Source organism: Garra rufa, chromosome 15, assembly GCF_049309525.1.
Source record: "Garra rufa chromosome 15, GarRuf1.0, whole genome shotgun sequence".
Taxonomy (NCBI): domain Eukaryota; kingdom Metazoa; phylum Chordata; class Actinopteri; order Cypriniformes; family Cyprinidae; genus Garra; species Garra rufa.
Genome location: NC_133375.1, coordinates 31,048,653 through 31,068,892, shown reverse-complemented (window position 1 = coordinate 31,068,892; position 20,240 = coordinate 31,048,653). Strand labels below are relative to the sequence as shown.

At 35.8% G+C, this 20,240-nt stretch overlaps 2 protein-coding genes across 3 annotated transcripts in view; one reads left to right on the top strand and one right to left on the bottom strand.

Annotated features, from left to right (window-relative positions):
• faf1 (Fas (TNFRSF6) associated factor 1) overlaps nucleotides 1–15,206 on the bottom strand; it is a 98,854-nt gene extending 83,648 nt beyond the window's left edge. For both annotated transcript variants that reach the window (XM_073819145.1, XM_073819146.1), the window contains exons 1-3: nucleotides 14,951–15,206; nucleotides 13,391–13,459; nucleotides 8,870–8,916 (exon numbers count right to left, since the gene is read on the bottom strand). In XM_073819145.1, coding sequence (XP_073675246.1) covers nucleotides 8,870–8,916; nucleotides 13,391–13,459; nucleotides 14,951–15,001 — 167 coding nt within the window. In that variant the 5' untranslated portion in view covers nucleotides 15,002–15,206. The remainder of the gene's footprint in view (nucleotides 1–8,869; nucleotides 8,917–13,390; nucleotides 13,460–14,950) is intronic.
• A 2,188-nt stretch (nucleotides 15,207–17,394) lies between these two features.
• Nucleotides 17,395–20,240, top strand: part of cdkn2c (cyclin-dependent kinase inhibitor 2C (p18, inhibits CDK4)) — a 4,536-nt gene continuing 1,690 nt past the window's right edge. The window contains 2 exon segments of the mRNA XM_073819617.1: nucleotides 17,395–17,536; nucleotides 17,935–18,612. Of these exon segments, the coding sequence (XP_073675718.1) occupies nucleotides 18,481–18,612 (132 nt within the window). The 5' untranslated portion in view covers nucleotides 17,395–17,536; nucleotides 17,935–18,480.

Below are 20,240 nucleotides of genomic sequence, written 5' to 3'. Positions count from 1 at the left end.
GTCTTTTTATTTTTTTTAGAGTGATGTGCATTTTGCAGTTTGTTTACATGGTGTACAATGGATGCACATATTTATGACTTCTTGTTACAATGTGCATTTAAAATAAAAGTTGTTTAAAATAAACAACTGTGTGCACCCTATTATTAATGTAGATGTGTATTTCAGTAATAAACTTAAGTAGGAGAGTTTCAGTTATCAGCATTTATATCAAAATATGGATCCCATGTCTGCAAAACTAACATTTTAAATGAAATATTGATAGCTAATCGATATCGAATCGAATCGAAATCTAAATCGAATCGAATCGAATCCATAAAAATAAGAATCGAATCGAATTGCCAAATTGGTCACAACACCCAGCCCTATTAATTACTGAATCATATCATTCATTTGATTCGTTTGAACAGATGGTTCATTCGGGAATAAAGCAAGTGTCTGTCTTTATGAATGGGAAATTGAATCATTTCACTAGATTCGGAAATGCACATTCCTTCATAAACGAAACACCGCTGTGTTTAAATGGAGATGCGCGCAGTTGTGACTTGTTTCAGACTACTTTTGACAATGAAATAGAGCAAAATCAGGCATAGTGTTGTAGTCGGTCAATGTAAGTCACTTAATAATAATTTCTTGTTTATTTAACTGCTGTATTAGATCAGTATCTCATTTACAATCTCCCTTAAAAAAACGATTAAAAGCTGTCACTCATCTTAGTTCGCGATATCACAAAGCTCTATTATAAACAACGACGCTCTCTCCACTGCACAATCAGTCTCTTATTTACACTCTCTCTACACTTTATTTATGAAAGGATTCGTGAGATATGTCCGTGATACATTATTACTCAATGTTGCAAAAACACGTAGAAACCTTTGAAACTCCGCTGAGCGCAAACACAAATATGCTGATCGAGTCAGTCGCACATGGTGCTCCTAAATTTTTTTGTACAGTCGCACGTACTAATTTTTAGTCGCAAATGCGAGTGAAATGGTCGCACTGTAGAGCCCTGTGGCTGTAAACTAAATACTGCGTGCGGCATCCGGAAGTGCAGGCTGCAAAATGCTGCACAGCGTTACGCATAGTGCGTAAACATTATTGAGCGCTTATCGAACTGTCATTATCGTTTTATCAAAAAAAAAAAAAAAACTATATCGTGATAATTATCGTTATGGAATTGTTGCCCAGCCCTAAGTTGAGGTATGCTATGTACTATATAACATTCTTCGTGTATACTGTATGTATGCAAGTTAGACATATGTGACCCTGAAACACGAAACCACTCCGCCAAAAATACATTGTATATACATTGTATTAAGTAAAGATCATGTTCCATGAAGATATTTTGTCAATTTTGTACCATAAATATATCAAAACTTAATTTTTAATTAGTAATATGCATTGCTAAGAACCTTAACAACTTTAAAGGCGATTTTCTCAATATTTAGATTTTTGTGCACCCTCAGATTCCAGATTTTTAAACGGCTGTATTTTGGCCTAATATTGTCCTATCGTAACATCCCAACAGGGTCACATATTTATCTATCTATCTAACCTTATATAAGTGTTACATTTTGTGACCAAAAAAAAGAAAAAAGAAAGAAAAAAGGAAATCTGGAAGTCTGCCCTAGCTGTTAAGTGTTCATTCATTTAGGTCGGAAAGATATCACTCAAGCGATTGGTTCAGTTCACAAAACCAGTCTAAATGATTTGTTCACAAAGCTGACTAATCTCGATGATCAATTTTAGAATTTGCTGACTCAATCCAGTCGTAGTGGTTTATTGTTTACTGGAGGGAAACATTATTACTGAATAACAACCAAAATTTTGGTCCGTTTTTTTTACACAAAATGATAATATGAAAAATATAAAGACTACATGCATTTTAATGACTACAGTTTTAAAGATTATACTAATTTCCATTGAGGAAGCACAATATAATCAGATTCGGCCTATAATGGCTTTAAATGTAAATATCGGCCTGATATGAAAAATTGTCGTTATGTCATATGTCTAAGAGGAATAACTCACATGTTGCCAATAAGAGGCTCAGGGTGTGCTAGCCATTCATGTCAGCAGTGTGGCTTATTCGGTTAAACCAGCCTCCCCTGGGTCCTAATGCCCATTCGGTACGGAGTTTTAATTCCATAGGGGGCGCTGTTGGCCTACTTCTAATAAAATGAAAGTAAAATGCACAGATAATATTTAGACTGTGTTTCTGATTAAATAAAACAGTAATTGATGTCATAAAATCATGAGTATGTTTTGATTTAAAGTTCACACTGTAAAAAAAGTGACCGTGAATTTAACGGTAAAAGTCTGCAAAAATGCTACAGTAAAAGCCTGGTAAAAGAAATGTAAATTTAAGTTAAAACCGTAAAACCTAAAACGCTGCTACCTTATTTTTAAGGTAATATTCTGACAACCACAGCTGTCGTTTTTTACCGTAAATTTTATGGAATTGTTTTTACAGTGCAGAAGCTATAGCTTACATGAATACAAAATAAATAAATTCACAAACATGACACTTTGTAAATTAAATAATTTTATATATACTGATTTATTCATTAATGTCTAATGTTATATTTTTAAACAAATTATACGCTCTAAAAGATTTTCTGAATTTTTACAACTCTTTTGCTTTAGACCATCTACAAATGTTAAATCTTAAAATAAAATATGTTAAGGTTACCACTGCATTTTTCTAAAAGAAAAAAAAAATGCAGCAATTGATTTATAATTTATTTATAGTTATTTTCAAAGCTTCAATTATCATTATGAAATAACTTCATTATTGTTTATATAATTCTAACAAATAAGCTATTGTTACTAAAAAAACTAACCAAAATTAAAAATAATTTGCTTATAATTTCCGCACAGGAGAGACTTGTTGTTTTTCCAAATAAAAGGAAATATATTAATGTCTGTATCGGTATCTGCATCGGCCAAAAATACAATATCACGCATCCCTAATTTCTATTACTTTTAGGCCCGGAATTCACAACTGTAAAATTCGACATTTCCAGTTTTTCCATAACTGTATAAACTGTTCAGTAAAAAAAAAAAAATGCATTAACAAGTAGTATTTAATGGGACAGTTCACCCAAAAATTAAAATGTATTTACTCTATATATACACTATTTACAACACTTAGTCTGTTGATGGTAGCTATTGCCTTCCATAGTATTTTTTTTCCATACTATGGAAGGCAGTTGCAACATATCAACTGTTTGGATACCTGCATTCTTCTTGTTTAAAAAGGTCATAAACTGAGAAATAAAATTTCCAAAAACAAAGGTCATTGTACAATATACATCCTGTAAGTTTCAGAACTCGAAACTTCCCTGTTATTCTAAAAACAGCTTAGAATAAAGCCAATCTGAAAAAATGACAGGCAATTGCTTTATGATGCAATTGCTTTATGATGCAATTGTGTGGCTAAACACCACCTCCATAGAAGTAGATCAGAACCTGCGTCTACATCATTTTCTGTTTAGCCCCACCAACCGATTCACGTATGTAGTAGGTAAATAACAATGAGAGAGACAAACGGAGGTCTACACAGAAACCAAACGCTGAAGATCACTCTGAAGACAAAATGTTGTGCAGTGGTAAATTGTGGAAAAACTTTGCATTGCCTTCTTTCTGATCCCAACATGAACTTTACTTTTAATGAAGTTCCAGACCGAGTCAGTAAGAAATTGGTCCTTTTTTTCACTTCATTTTACCACAGATTCATTTACAAACAAGACAATTCTATGCAGAATTTTAAATATTGCAGGAGATTGAAAATAAATGTCAATGCTGTGCCAACTATATTGGATGCAACAGTAATGTCGCACCAGATCGTTTCATATGTACTGAGTATTTATGCATTTACAACCTAAATCACAACAGCATCCATCTATGAAAAACTGTAAAAACGTAACCCAATAATACCAGTGGGCGTTTATTTCAGAACCAACAATCTGCCGCGCCTATTCAAATGGAGCGTTCGATAAAGGCGGTCAAAACAGAACAATTAGCCTATTACATCTAAATTATGACATATTTTGATGTACAAAGCTAGATAACATTATAAGTGGACCTCAGAGAACAGTACAAAATAAAAAAACAAAGGCAATTCATGACCCCTTTAACAGGAGAAAGAAACTCATAGTGGTTTGGAACAACCTGAGGGTCAGTAAATGATGACAGATTTTTCATTTTTGTGTTGGATGCTTCTAAAACAAAAACAAGAAACAACTAGGCCAATATGATGACAAAATACAAATCTGGTAAACCTCAGACATTAAAGGATGAGGTTTCCTTTGTACTTATTTCAGAGTTCAGCCTACACAAGATGACATTTGTGAAGTTCACATGGTTAGAAAAAGACTTCAAAAATCAGACACTACCTCAAGAATATTAACGATTTTAGATGTTGGTTTTTGCACTATGATATGGAAGAGCTGTTAATGCACCTCTTTCTAGAGCAGAGTGCAACAGTAGAGTGCCACAGCCTGCGGCATCTTCAACCCATTTTTAAACAATCTTGTGATCTTTATATAATTCTCAACCGCTAATATCTCTCTCCATTTTTTTCCCTCCACTCTCACAGACACTGGCACTCAGTCAACAGTTATTCCACTGTGAGCGTCTAGATGGCAGTCTCCACACACGCTTGGCTTGGCAGCAGCGCGTAGGTCCCCGGGTCCCGCCGAGCAGAGATCCAGCTGGCGGCGGGCGACTCAATGGGGGCACTTGAGTGAACCGTGCCATCCTACAGCCTGCAGTATGGTGCCAGCCACCCACTGAATGCACAGGCTGGAAGTCGCCATGCCAGGCTCCATTCATAATTACGTGCCTTTGAGAAAAACATGTCCTCGCGTCCAAGCTCTTACATTCACACACCCTCTAAATAAACCGTCACAGATCGCACTCCGTCTGAATATATTTGTTCTTAAGATTCTTGGGCATTCATGAGCACTGACCGTTGAGGAAGGAGAAATAGACGGCGGACACAATGAGCGTTCACAAATGCCTTTTGTTGGCCAAAGTTTCAATTCCTGTTATTGGGTGAGATTTTTTTGCTGTTGTGTTTGTGTGCGTTTCTGTTCAATTTCTCTCTCTTTCAGGCCAAGGCGACCGAGGGAAATCTCAATACGGCTAAATGCGTAGTGTAACACTTTACAAACTCTTCAAGCGAGACAGACAAACAACAAGAACTGTTTGTTGCTTTTTCAATTGTGGGTGTCAACGGTTTAGTGCCCAACGCTGTGCCAAGGTGGTTGGCCCCTCTATATACCTTCACAACTTAGTGAAGAGTGCACAACAATGAAAGCTGTCAACTACTTTTCTTACCCACAATGCAACTGGCAGAATTTAATTGGTCGATGGAATGCTGAAAAGCTTTACATTCAGCCTAAACACACCATGAATGAGTTCACTGCGATCCAAAGCTAACCAAACTAAAGAAAATGGAAAAAGGACTAGAGGGGAAAAAAGAAGAAGAAGAAAATCTTGGATGTATGAAATTGTGGTGAGCATCTAAACAACCCTACCGCTGGTCACAAACACATCACGTTAAACTGTATTTTTAGGGCACTGTATTAACGCACTGAAATGTGGCCAGCGGCGCAAAACCCACAGTTGGCTACATCCGTGCTGAGTCCTATAAAAAGCTCCCAACTTTGTTGGTTGTTCTCCTCCATTAACAAGGTCATCAACCAACCGCTATGAAAACCCCCGCAGTAAACTTGATTGTTTGATTTCCTGTGACTCTGGTGTTGAAATGGCACGAAGGGGGTAATTGCTGGGGAGCAGACTTCCAGAGGGAAATGAGATGACAGCCTTCTCTGCGCTGCTATTTCACCGCAATTATTTCCGCAACACACTTTAATTCTCACTTTCTTTTTCCTGCCCTCATGTTTTTTTCATCTTGGTTGTAACCCTCAAACTAAAGTAGAAAAAAGAATGGCTTTAAGACATGGTGCCAAAGTGATGTACAAAAAAAATTATATACACTACAGTGTAAAAGTATGGGGGCTGTATCACTATTTTTTTTGATAAAGACAGACATTGGTACAAAAATAAATAAATAAATGCTGTTCTTTTGAACTGTCAAAGTTATTTTTTTCTGTGATTTCCACAAAAATATTGAAGGGTCAGGTCATATTCAGAACACAAATTTAGATATTTTTGATGCAATCCAAGACTTTCTGACCCTGTATAGACAGCAACACAACTGACGTGTTCAAGGTCAAGAAAAATAGTAAAGACATTGTTAATGTAATTCATGTGACATCAGTGTTTCAACCATAATGTTATGAAGCTTTCTGTGTGAAAAAAGAAAATAAAATAACTTCATTCAACAATTTCTTCTTTTCCATTCACAAGAGTACCACGACGATGTATGTGAAGTAGAACCCAAATGTACTGTGCTTTGTTTACAAGCAGAAGATTACACACACTGTACATAAAACAGTCTCTGCAAAGTTGTCTGAAGATTTCTACAGAGAGGATGACTTGCAATTTTTGCCCAGGCTTATTTATTTTAACCAGAATATACAGACAATGAGCTAAGAGAGATGGATGTTCTAAGTCAGAATGCCGGCAGCACCACACGCATGCGTCATAGTACTCTTGTGAACGGACGAGAAGAAATTGTTGAATAAAGACATTATTTTTGTTTTCTTGTAGCTTTATAACATTACGGTTGAACCACTGATGTCACATGGACTATTTTAACAATGTCCTTACTACCTTTTTGGGCCTTGAATGTTTCAGTTGTGTTGCTGTCTTTTGCAGGGTCAGAAAGGTCTCGGATTTCATCAAAAATATCTTAATTTGTGTTCCGAAAATGAACGAAGGTCTTACTGGTTTGGAACGACAAGAGGGTGAGTAATTAAAGGAGACGTTCATTTCCAGAATCAAAACTTACAGATAATTTACTCACCCCTCCTTGTCATCAAAGATGTTCACGTCTTTCTTTCTTTAGTCGTAAAGAAGGTTTTGAGGAAAACATTTCAGGATTTCTCTCTATATAGTGGACTTCTCTGGTGCCTGCAAGTTTGAACTTACAAAATGCAGTTTAAAAGCCGCTTCAAAGGGCTCTAAACGATCCCAGCCGAGAAAGAAGGGTCTTATCTAGCAAATGATCGTCTACTTTCTAAAAAAATTAACAATTTATATACTTTGTAACCTTAAATCTTGTCTTGTCTAGCTCTGCGTGTACTCTGTGTATTCCGGTTCAAGACAGTTAGGGTATGTAGAAAAACTCTCATCTCAATTTCTCCTCCAAATTCAATATCGTCCTACATTACTGCAGAAGTACCAACCAAGTGTTTACAAAGTGAATGTGCAAAGAAGATCAAACGCCCTTTACAAAAAAAAAAAGGGTAAAACAGTGATGTACGACAATTTTGAAGTTGGAGGAGAAAATGAGATGGGAGTTTTTCAACATACCCTAACTATGGGCACCATAGAATACCACTATATAAACATAATTATATATAAATATAACATAATTACTTCACATCTAAAGAAAAAAAGTCATGAACATCTTGGATGACAAGGGGGTGAGTACATTATTTGTAAATTTTTGTTCTGGAAGCGAACTTCTTTAACAACAGAATTTGAATTTTGGGAGAATTATCCCTTTAAATCATCCTTTTATCCGTAAGTCTTTTTAACATTGATTTCTATGGGATCATGTGACACTGTGACAGATATTGGCTACTGAAAATTTAGCAGTGCCAAAACAGCAATAAAAGATATTTTAAAATATATTAAAAAAGACAAAATAGAGCTATTTAAAATTTGACAATATTACTGTATTTTTGATCAAATAAATGCAGGCCTGGTGAGCAAAAATGACTTTTTTTGAAAACATTAAAAAAAAAAGAAACCTTCTAAACTTTTGAAAGGCAGTGTAATATAGCCATATAAAAAAATAAAATAATAACAACAGTAATAAGCAAAAGAAAAAAAATAGAGACTCTTTCTGTAATATTTCTAATAATTGTGGATCACAAAGAAATTACATTATATTATAATACAGTGTATATAAGTATACATATATACAATGCATTATAATGTAATTATCTGTGACTGAATTATTTGTTTCCACTATAATTATTAAATACATTAATTTTAATAATCATAGTAAATATAACATTATTATATTGCACCACTGCGTTCCAAAAGCTTTAAATACCTTTAGAGTGAAGGTGGATCATATCAATATTGCTTTGTCCTGTCATGCAACACTTCCTCAAGATTTTATTTTGTGCTTAATTTTCTCAAAATGTCCACTTACACTGCGACACCAGACATTGAAGTGGCCACCTAGGTTAATTGTGGAAGAGATCATTATAAAAATGAAAATGAATTATGAAATGAAACTAGATCAATATTTCAGAGCAGGATTTTGTGTTCGGCAGTTAGCTTGCTGATAAGCCAGCTATAAAATGGAAGAGCAGACTTCTGATTTGACTAATCAGATGAGCAGACATGATAAGAGCTCTACCAAAGGCCCTACAAGCCAAAACACACGCTGCTCTGACATTTCCCCCTCGATTCCTTAACATCCAGGGAACCAGCAGCAGCCACAGCTGGGTCTCATTATAGCTTAGAGACGAATGCCCTTTTGAGAGGAGGCCAGTTTCATTTTACAGGGGCATGAAAACAGTAACCACCTCGTTCGAGCCATCAAGCTCGGCCGCGTCTTGATTCAGGTAATGTGCCGTCTTTGGAGTTTACCAGAATTAATCTCTACTCTAAAGGCTACCACATGCAAGTCAATGGAGTGGAATCTCTGCCATAATCTTGTAAAGGGAAAGCCTGAGTTGATGGTTTTAGACTGATAGGAATGAACAAATCAACATCATACCTTTGCAAGATCCCATTTTCTTGTGGTATCACTCCATTGATGGCTGCCTACAAAGAAAACACAAATACATATTTGAGAACAAGAAATAACGGCTGGGTTCAGATAAAATCAAAAGTGACATAACATGAAACTTCTTAGCCACTATCATATTTTTTTATGTTTTAACACCCCATGTCTGAATATGTGCACTTCCCCACTATATAGTATGCAAAAGAAGTCCATATATCAATGGCAAGATGTAATGTACTACAAAACATACTAAACAGTAAGCAAATTTGGAGCATAGTTAATCACCCTGCTCTTCTCAGTTTATGTAAATAGCCCTGCAATGTGACTTTTAAAAGCAAAAATGTAGTCTTTAAATTAATATGAAGTCATAAAAACTCTTGATTAATGACATCTTAAATACTTGTTTCATAAAATTCTGTAAGATTAAAATAATAATAATAATAATTAATTAATAGCTTTATTCAGCAAGGATGAATGTTTTTTTCCATCAATAAATTCAGGAAAGAAGTTTTCTTTTGGTTTTCACTAAAATATTATGCAGCACAACTGTTTTCGACATTGATAATAAGAAGAAATATTTCTTAAGGAATAATGTAGAGCTGTCAAACATAATCGCATGCAAAATAAAAGTTTGTGTTTGCATGACAGTTAAACCAAAATGTATTCAGACACCTTTAAAATTTCTCACATTATAACAGTTTATTTGCTATAGTTTGGAAAATGGTAACAGAATATGACAAGAACTTAAGAGTTTAACTGTTTCAGAATAAATTTTGAACAAAAAAAGCTTTGATAGAAAGGTATGAAACAAAACACGGCCAGGTCAAAGTGTCACATCAAGTTTTTGTTCTCAAATTATCAGTTTTATTGGTGGTCCAATGTATGAAGTCACAGTTTACTTTATTTTGCTATCCTCACTTACATAAACAAACTATATTATAATAAACAAATATTATATCTGGTGTCTGAATAATTTTCGGTTTGACTGTATGAGTGTGTATTGTGTATATTTAATCGCCATTAATCATTTGACAGCCCTGGAGTAATGGCCACTGAAATTTAGCTTTGCATAACAGGGGTAAATTCCATATTAAAATGCATTAAAATAGAAACAATTATATTACATTGTAATAATATTTCACATTATTGATGTTTTCCTGTATTTGCTTTCAACAGTAACAGTATTGCTGTCAACACTTGAAATTTCACATTAACTACCTAAATAAATAGTGGTCTAAATATACTGAACCTTTTTTAAGATAGTAAAGTAAATAACAGAGATACACAGCAAGCCATAAAACCCAAACATAAAACACACAAGCAGTATCCAGCAATGCGGGCCACATATTTCCCCTTCGCTTTCTCTCATCAGGCTGAAGTGGAATGCACAGAGATGGGCCTGATGTGTTTGTGTCTGTGCGTGTGTGAGCAAGTGGGTTCTGGAGCCAGTCTGTGATAAGGAGACTTACTCTTGGTGGATACAGATCTGAATGGAATGGCTTCTGATTGAGCCAAATAACAAAGTGTATACAGAGACGTACATCGCAATGCTTGCTATGCTCCCAAATTTTTTCCATGCCGGTAGAGGCCACAGAAATTATGTTTTGTCTGCAGTAGAGACAGAACATCAGATATTTTTAATGCTTTAACGCTTACAAATATGTAGAAGAAGTGCTCAACACATCTAAGGCCATTTGACTCCTCATGAAAGATTTGCTCAGGTGCAGCACACATCCTGGCATGTTCAAACACTCGCTGGCTATCCCGTCTCCACATTTTTTATTTGATTTCATCAACCTCGCAACCAAGAGTATGAACAGCGAGTCATCACATTCACAGGTGCACTTAACCACAGCGTGGCTAGGGCCTGCTTTTTGCTTTTGGCAAACAACCAGCTTCCTGCTAAATATAGTTAAACAGCCTACTTTTAAGATAAAAAGCAACTTTGTAGAGGAAAATCTGTCTGCAAAACCACACTTTCTTCATTTTGTTTGAAAACTGCCGCTTTAGATCTGTCCTTACACTGCATTCTTAATACCGTCATTACCGTCTGTAAATACAAGATGGCCTTTTAGGCCAAGAGCGGGTCACACACAGTCCCTCATGCAAATTAGCACCACAGAAACTGCCAGAGGACATGCCTCTGTTACATTTTCTCAGACAAAACAAGCTCTGCCCGTCTGGCTTTGACTGTAGTGTGACACCTGTCACAGCTGCGTAGTTTTCAGGCTCTAGAGGTGAAATGTTTGTACGGCGGCAAATGAAAGGTGATATACCAGACTATAAATCACCAGGATGCTTGCAATAAGACTTCAATTACAACATCCACATTCAAAGGGAGGGATGGGCTCCTGCAACAAAACATGTTTAGGGCCATTTTGATCTGTCTAAATGACCTGTTTGCAATAGATAAGATGAAAGGCTATAAAAAGGTGTGGGTATCTGCAGAGACATTACTGTCTGTTCAAATAACATTATCGATTGAAACAGACACTTAGACACATAAGCTCAGCACAGTAGGAGCAACAAAGGGGCTACTATTTGTTCACTAGGAGTGAAACGGTTCCTGCTTGGAGAAAAAAAAAGGTACAGATCTTGACCCATGATTGGGCATGCATTTCACTACCGCAGGTTATTGCCTTTAATGATGCTGCTAAAATTAAATGTGTAGGAACTGTAATGTTATTCTGTGTATCACAGAATTGGTATATAAATAGAGAAGGAGAGAAGAAAGGGTAACACAAACTAAAACGCAAATCTTGATGTAACAGGAGTAGAGGCAGTCAGACTGAATCCGACTGAATTTAAGATGCAAATTAATAGAAACAGTTTGTGCTAATGTTGACATGTCATGTTCTGCAAATGTTTAGTTACTTTTGTTTTACATCTCCAAACCTAAAGAAAATCCTAAAAGAAGGCAAATAATTTAGAGATACTATTGCTTTCCCAATGGATCAGTTGAAGAGCTAGTATTAAATAGACTGTCTGTATGTTTGAATGCAATAATCTTTTAAAATCTGTCTCATAATTTTATAGTGTGGAGCATTTTTATGTGGTACACGTCTTAAATCTTGTAAAAGCATTTAAAGGTACAGTGAATGTTAGTTTTTACCTGAAATGTCCTAATTCATGCACCCCTAATAATGGCATTTCAAGTATTTAGCATTTGATAATTAAGTTGTTAAATTCCGTAGCCAAAATATGTCATTATCCTAAGTGATTTATGCAGAACCATGGACTTGTTGCATGCAGGTGGTTGAGCGAATTTGTCAAAAAACTAAGGAATCTGTGTTGCAAAGGATGCACTTACAGTCAAACAAAAAATAATTCAGACACCTGATATAATTTTTTATTTTATTTTTTACTAATGGGTGCAGGACACTATAGTTTATGTATGTAAGTGAGGATAGCAAAATAAAGTAAACTGTGACATATTATACCCAAAATTTAGACTTGACACTTTGACCTGACCATGTTTCGTTAAATACCTTTTTAATAAAGAGTTCTTGTCATATTTCATTGCCATTTTCTAAACTATAGCCAATAAACTGTAATAATGTGAGAAATTTTGAAGGTTTCATAATAAATTTTGGTTTGACTGTAATTCATTTGTGATTATCAACATGTATTTACAGACGGTAATGAATTTCTCTAAACTATAGAGAATAAACTGTGACAATGTGAGAAATGTTGAATGTAGAAGCTCAGATATAAGGCACAGTTTAGCCTTGCAGTGTCCAGTTAGTTTCTAAAAGATACAGAATACATAAATGCAGTGCTTACAATATTATAAATATTCTGAAACAGCAAAGACTTAATATATTTTTATATTACAGTTCATGATTCAGAAGTATATAATTGGCCCTGACGACATTGCAGTAATTATTTTAGCGAAAGCTTATGTTTCATTATAAATAATAATAGTTATTTTTAATGGGGGTTGTGTTTTTCCAAACGGTTAATCCTACTGTTTTCCATGTATGAAAATGCAGGGTGATCCCTGGCAGTGAAGCATAGCTGCAATTTTGCTTGGTTCATCATAAAGATTTATATTATATTATCTGAACTATTCCACCATGCATACCATAAAATTACAGCACTACACAATCATGACTCACAGTTTTAAAAAGAACTGTGTGAGAACGGTTACTGATGACCCCTAAAAAAACTAATTATAACCCAGTTGTTCACGGGTCAAAAATATAAATAAAAATAAAGCCTTGAATTACAAACACGTCAGACTAGGTTTTATTGATGACTAATTTCAGCTGTGAGTCAATGTAACTGGTATATGGAAACGCAGCTACAGAACTGTGCCAGAATGTCCTGTGAACAATGGTACCATTAAATAGCGTTTGCACTAAACATAGTGGCTTTGTCTCCGATGGATCACCAGTCCACAAACAAACAATAAGCAGGAGACACACACACACTTGTTAAAATGGTTTTTGGTTCGAAACAAATCTAGCTGTGTGTCAGTCTTACAGATTTAACAAACAAAGTGTATCTTACCACCAAGTCCCAGTTGTTGAGTTCTAGAAGTGTGATCGCCTCAGCAATGTTGTCAATTCCGGTACATGCCTGAAATAAAAAGATATTAAAAAGACCAAAAAGTCATCTTTATATACTGAAAAAATAAAATAACAGAACAGGCCGAAAATACATTTCTGAGAATGATAACTGAATTTCTGTTTTGTTGCAGGCTACACAAATGTGCATTAAGCACTTAAAGGAGTAGTTCACTTTCAGAACAAAAATTTACAGATAATGTCACCCCCTTGTCATCCAAGATGTTCATGTCTTTCTTTCTTCAGTCGTAAGGAAATCATGTTTTTTGAGTAAAACATTTCAGGATTTCTCTCCATATAATGGACGTCAATGGTGCCCCTAAGTTTGAACTTCCAAAATGCAGCTTCAAAGGGCTCTAAATGATCACAGCAGAGGGAAAAAGGGTTGATCTAGCAAAACGATAGGTTATTTTAAAAAATAATAATAATAATTACAATTTATATACTTTTTAACTTCAAATGCTCATCTTGTCTAGCTCGGCAAGATGAGCGTGATTAAAAAGTATATAAATTGTAATTTTTTTTTTTTTTTTTTAGAAAATAACCTACCGCTTTGCTATATAATACCCTTCTTCATCGGCTGGGATCATTTAGAGCTGTATTTAAGCTGCATTTTGTATGTTCAAACTCTGGGGCACCATAGAAGTCCATTATATGGAGAGAAATCCTGAAATGTTTTCCTCAAAAAACACCATTTCTTTATGACTGAAAAAAGAAAGACAGGAACATCTTGGATGACAAGGGGGTGAGTACATTATCTGTAAATTCTTGTTCTGAAAGTGAACTACTCCTTTAATATTTCATATATATTTACACTATAAAACAAAATGCATTTATGCTTTACATATAATGTCATGCTAAAACTTTCTTCAAAATAACATAGGAAAAGCTATTAAATTGTATGAGGGATGTTTATTGTAAACCTTTAAGTTTATAGTCACAATGAAACAGTAACCTTTAATTTTGGTGAATGCCACCTCAAGATATTTGTAATTGCTACATGTTTCAGATCTCTTTCGGTTTCTATGAAAGTTTTCACATCATAACACAAATGTCAATACTTGTAAAGTGACTCATGTTTAAAATCTCAAGGCAAACAAACTGAAAAACATGACTGTGACAGGTGATGGCAGCGAAGAAACAGAGGAAACCGTACAGAGTCATCTGACAGCTTCTAGCCTTTACAGGGTCATAAAAACAAAGATCAGGCTTCAGATGACAGTCCAGTAATGTTTTCTAGTCCCAGATGAGCAGACGACAGCAAAATTGTGTATTTTAAGCCGTCTATTGTTCTTTTGTCTGGTTATGTTCTTTCCTGATCTCATTTTTGCTGAATAATTCAAACAAAGCCACTGACAGCTGATCATCCCGAGATGTCAACAAAAAGAAGTGCCTTCAATAGCCGTTACCCGGCTAGCACTGAGCAGCCACATAAACGGCTCTGATCTACACATCCAGGTCTTACAAAATCACAGATCATCATTATTTATCTGAGGAAACCCACCTGAAAGTCGGCCAGGATCATTTCTCTGTCCATGTTGCTGTCGGAGGCCATTGCAGTGAGAGGCTAACGACTCATGTAAAAACCTCAAAAATATCAACCTCCGATTTCAAAAGAGCAGCTTAGGACACGGTTTATCAGTGTGCGGCACGTAACTGAGTCTAAATGCTGCTCTTCGGGGCCGTGTTGTCAGTGTTTGGTGGCTTTCTGTTTTTCTGTTATCGTCACTTTGCTGTTCTGGATCGGCGTTCAAAGCAACGAAAACATCTTACGGCTGCCGTAAAAAAGTGCTGTGAACTGTCGCGCGAACTCACACGGTTGGAGAGAGCTGTGTATTTTTAAAGCAGCAGCAGGGCCGCGCTTGAATTTTAATAGCTGTCATACGAGCGACTTGCCTTATCACATTTTACAACAATAAATCTGTAAAAAAAAAAGTATATTTTATCAAACATGTTTATGGGGTGGGTAGGCAGTTCCAAAACAATAACTGTTTTGTCTGTAGCAATTTTTCACAGTTCACTACCCAAATACAAGCCCTCCAAAATGAGTTTTTATTTTGTAAACATGAAGATGATGTATAACACTGCCATCCACTATGAACAACCAAATGTTATTTTGAGAAGGACTGGTTTAATTGTACTAATGAGTACTCTGACTAAACTTCATGTTATCTATGCTGAAAAAAACCTTAAACCAGTTTAAAGTGGTTTGCTAGTCTTAGCAGGTACATGCAAGCCCTACCAGACTGGTTTTAGATGGGTTTAGAGCGATTTTCAATGTGTCAGGATGAGAAAATAGCTTGTCAGCAGCAGAGCACCATCTTGGCCAGCTAAAACCAGGTAAAACCATCCTAAACCAGCAATATATAAACTTCCATTGCAATTAAACTTTCTTAAACTTTAACTTACAAATGTAAAGTTTGTCTCAAAAATGATAATAAAACAAAAACAACCTAGTCTACGCTGGTCTTTGCAGGTATGCCAGCCCTACCAGACTGGTTTTAGATGGGTTTAGACTGATTTTCAGTGTGTCAGGATGAGAAATTAGCTTGTAAAACAGCATAGCATCATCTTGGCCAGCTAAAACCAGGTAAAATCATCCTAAAGCTGCAAACTAGGACTTTTTACTGCAGTTAAACTTGCTTAAGATTTGTGTATGTAAAGCTTGTCTCAAAAAAATAATACAACAAAAACAGTCTACACTGGTGTTTGCAGATATGCCAGCCCTACCCGACTGGCCAGCTAAAACTATCCTAAACTAGTAAACTAGAAACTTTTATTGCAATTAAAGCTTGTCTCAAAAATAATGATTAAACAAAAACATATTATTAAACTAGTCTACTCTGGTCTTTGCAAGTATGCCAGTATACAGTGCTGGTTTTAAAGTGGTTTAGAGCAGTTTAAAGTGGGTCAGGCTGAGAGGCCTTGATCTTGGCCAGGCTTGGAGTCCAGCTAAACCATCTTAAACCAGCGAACCAGAGACATCCATTGCAATTAAACTTTCTAAAGTATTTATAAACCTTGCTTTGGCCTAAAAAATAAAAACATAAATACATAAACCAGCATAAGATGGTTTGCTAGTTTCACAGCCTTGTCTACTGAAAAGTGCCCAAAATACTCTAAACCACAGCAAATTTGTCTAAGCTTGTTTAGTTTTTATGATAAGGGATGTAGTTGTATCTCTCAGTATATTACTAATATATAAATGTGTAGTAGTGTTAATGTAAATATATTAGGCAGCTATTGCAATGAATAAACAAAATGTGATGGTGAAATATTGAAAAACCAGCAAACCAGAGACATCCATTGCAATTAAACTTTCTAAAGTTTTTATAAACCTTGCTTTGGCCTAAAAAATAAACAAATAAAAACATAAATACATAAACCAGCCTAAGCTGGTTTGCTGGTCTCACAGCCTTGTCTACTGAAAAGTGCCCAAAATACTCTAAACCACAGCAAATTTGTCTAAGCTTGTTTAGTTTTTATGATAAGGGATGTAGTTGTATCTCTCAGTATGTTACTAATATATAAGTGTGTAGTAGTGTTCATGTAAATATATTAGGCTAGCTATTGCAATGAATAAACAAAATGCAATGGTGAAATATTGAAAAACTGTCCATTTTCAGACAGATTGTACCTGTGGTGCGCTGGAGGGTTTCATCTCGGCATTTCATGACTGAATACAAGCCTCGCTCTCTTTTACAGCCCTTTCATCGTACCAGTAATTTGAATAAATTTCACTTCAAACGCACTTTTATGGAGAGAGGAATTTTATATTAGTAATACCAACACTTCAAAGCCTATCCAGCTCAAGGATGAATGTTTAACAGGGCAGAACCTGTGAGAAGAAAGCAGAAAGTGCATCTCTCTCAGCCTGCCTCTCCCCCCTGCAGAAGCTTTACCGTTGAGTCCCGCCTCGCTCGCGTCTGTTGTAAAATGGGCGGAAGTGTGTTGGCCCTTTATTTCAAAAAACGGAGTGATGTTAAACAACAGCGGCACACTCTCTGACAGAGTCAGCTGTCTTCCAACGCATATAAACCGGCCGAAGAGGATAAATCGATGCCCGCGACGTAGCCTAACCATTCTGCAGGTAGTGGATACACTGTTTCAGTTTAAATGATCCATTATGACGTCGTCCATCATCGGCTGAACCGTCACAGCGTAAACTGCACCTCCGTGCGAGACGAATCACATTTGTAGATATTAACTGCAGTTTGAAACGCCTCATCGCAGACGAGAAGCTGTTAACGCGTATTTCTACACGTGTCAGTTTGAAATCCTAGTGTCAGTATCAGTTAACAAGTTTTGATATTCCTTACTCCAGCGTTCTTTGATGTTCTCATCAAAGATACGCTTTTGACGTTTCATATTCAAAATGGGCGGGAAGCGTGAATAAAACCTAGAACGCATCCTTGCAAAGCCATTGGATGCATAATAGACATTTCCTCGCGGAATTAACAGTCTTCTCCTTCTATTTATCTGTTTCAGAGGTCGTTCGGAGGCTCGAAATGACAACATCTGCGAATGCAATGAACGCATCGCAGCTCTCCAGCCTATTGCACCTGCATGTAGTTAATATCAGAGGACTCGTGAAAGGAAAGTTTGGCTTTCGGATACAAGCATTTTTCATGTGACTACTACAGATCTGTTTGAATGTGAGATCATATCTGGACCGAGACTATAGGAGAGCTGTGTGCCATTCATGGACACGGGGAGGAACTTGACGCATTGATCAAATAATAGAGGATGTTTCTTTTCTTTATCTTTATTTTTCCCCACATAATTCTTGATTGTGCCTAGATTTGATTAGAGATGGCATGGCATCCCTGTTTTCTCCGCTGGTTCCGCTGGCTTCGTTAGAACGATATTAATATGGGTGGACCTTGGCGCATCTCCAACGGATTTTTTTTTTAGGGGGACTGGAGGACTGGACTATTTACTATAGCTTTGTAGTACTTTTTTTTACATCTAAACCAGCGGACATTTTTTTAAACGCGAGCATCAGAGATATTCTACCTCCTTTGTCGGGATACAATGGCCGAGGGCACAGCTATAGATAGGCTGAGCACTGCAGCTGCGATTGGAGATCTGAACGAAATTGAGCAGACACTGCAAAGCAACGTGAACGTTAATGAGAAGAACAAGTACGGAAGGACCCCACTGCAGGTTAGACTCACATCTCCACGAACGACTTTCAAATCTAAACGCGATGTTTATAATGCATAGTGCATCAGCCTCAGGAAAACATTTTGTCCTTTCCTTCTGAGCAGTGGCCTGGTTGATTTACTTCTAACCAAACCTGTGTTTTTTTATAACGTTTACCTGCGAACCAGCATGTACGCACCTGTTACAAATGATCTATATTTTATTATGCAAATAAATTAGCGTCTCTAGTGTTCTGGTACATAGAAAATGTATTGTGGACACCGAAAAGTGATTTATTACACCACAGTCAGCTCACGAGCTAAATAAAATCTGACATGACAGTTTCTGGCAGGCTTTTACACTTAAATTAGGGTAATTCAGACATCATTGTATTTGTATGTATATTTTTTAAACAACGTAAGTATAACAACAAAGTTAAAGTGTATTTTTAATCATCATGGGCTTTCTATAAAGGCCCGAGGTGATTATAGATGCTTATGTTTATTAATTCATTTTATGGGGTAGGATAACATTCTAGAATTAAATCAAATAAAGACATTAAAATCGTACAAGGCTATGTTTTGCGTTTTTAATTATTTCAGTTACACAAAAAATATTCTGCTTATCTGAAGGCCGTCTGGACTTACACCAAAAACAATATAGCTGTTAAAATTTCGGTCAATATAAAATATACTGATAGGCTATTACTCATAATGTTATGTTCACACAATATATTCTTTTGGCTTCAGAATGAGTGATAATCTGAAATGGGTAATCCCCATCTCGATGCTATAGTAGCAGTAGCATATTACAATTTCTGCCTATTTGCATATGTGAAGTATAATTACATGCCACATAAAATATTCATGAATTTTTGGTTTTAACAACATTACGATTTTAAGTTAAAAATACATGAGTGAATAAGCTAAAGTGTGTATTTTAGGTGTGACTGCTCACTGCTTTTTTTAGATTTTGACCGATCCATCACCTTTCACTGGGTCATTGGAAATGGTTCAGCGATGTGACAAATGAATTTTTTACGAAAAAAAAAACAATCTCGTATGGGTTCAAAAAATACATGCATAATAATTATCCGAGAATGAGTGTAAAATGGAGCCTTACCCATATAGACAATGCGTGTGGTGCAACTTCCTCGTAAAAATTTTCCATTAACAATTCATAGTATAAGGGATTTTTTTCTTGGTTATGTCGAATAGATACACGCATCACTTCATAACTTAATACCTACTATCATCAGAGCTCAGAGAGTCATAATTTAGAAGGTCGTTATGTGCCTAAAACGTATAGATTTCCCCACAAACACCTTTTTCATGTATGGTGGTTATTTTTTTATTTATTTTTTTCAAACTTTAGAAATTTCTGTCTTCGATTTCTTTCTGTTTACATGATAGTTACATAATAATTAAGTGTCTTCGAAAATTTATAATAATAGGTACACACTCTAAGATGCACAGTGTGTATTGTGACCCTGGACCACAAAACCAGTCTTGAGGGTCAATTTTTTGAAATTGAGATTTAAACATTATCTGAAATCTGAATAAATAAGCTTTACAGTGATGTATGGTTAGTTAGGATAGGACAATATTTGGCCGAGATACAACTATTTGAAAATCTAAAATTTGACGGTG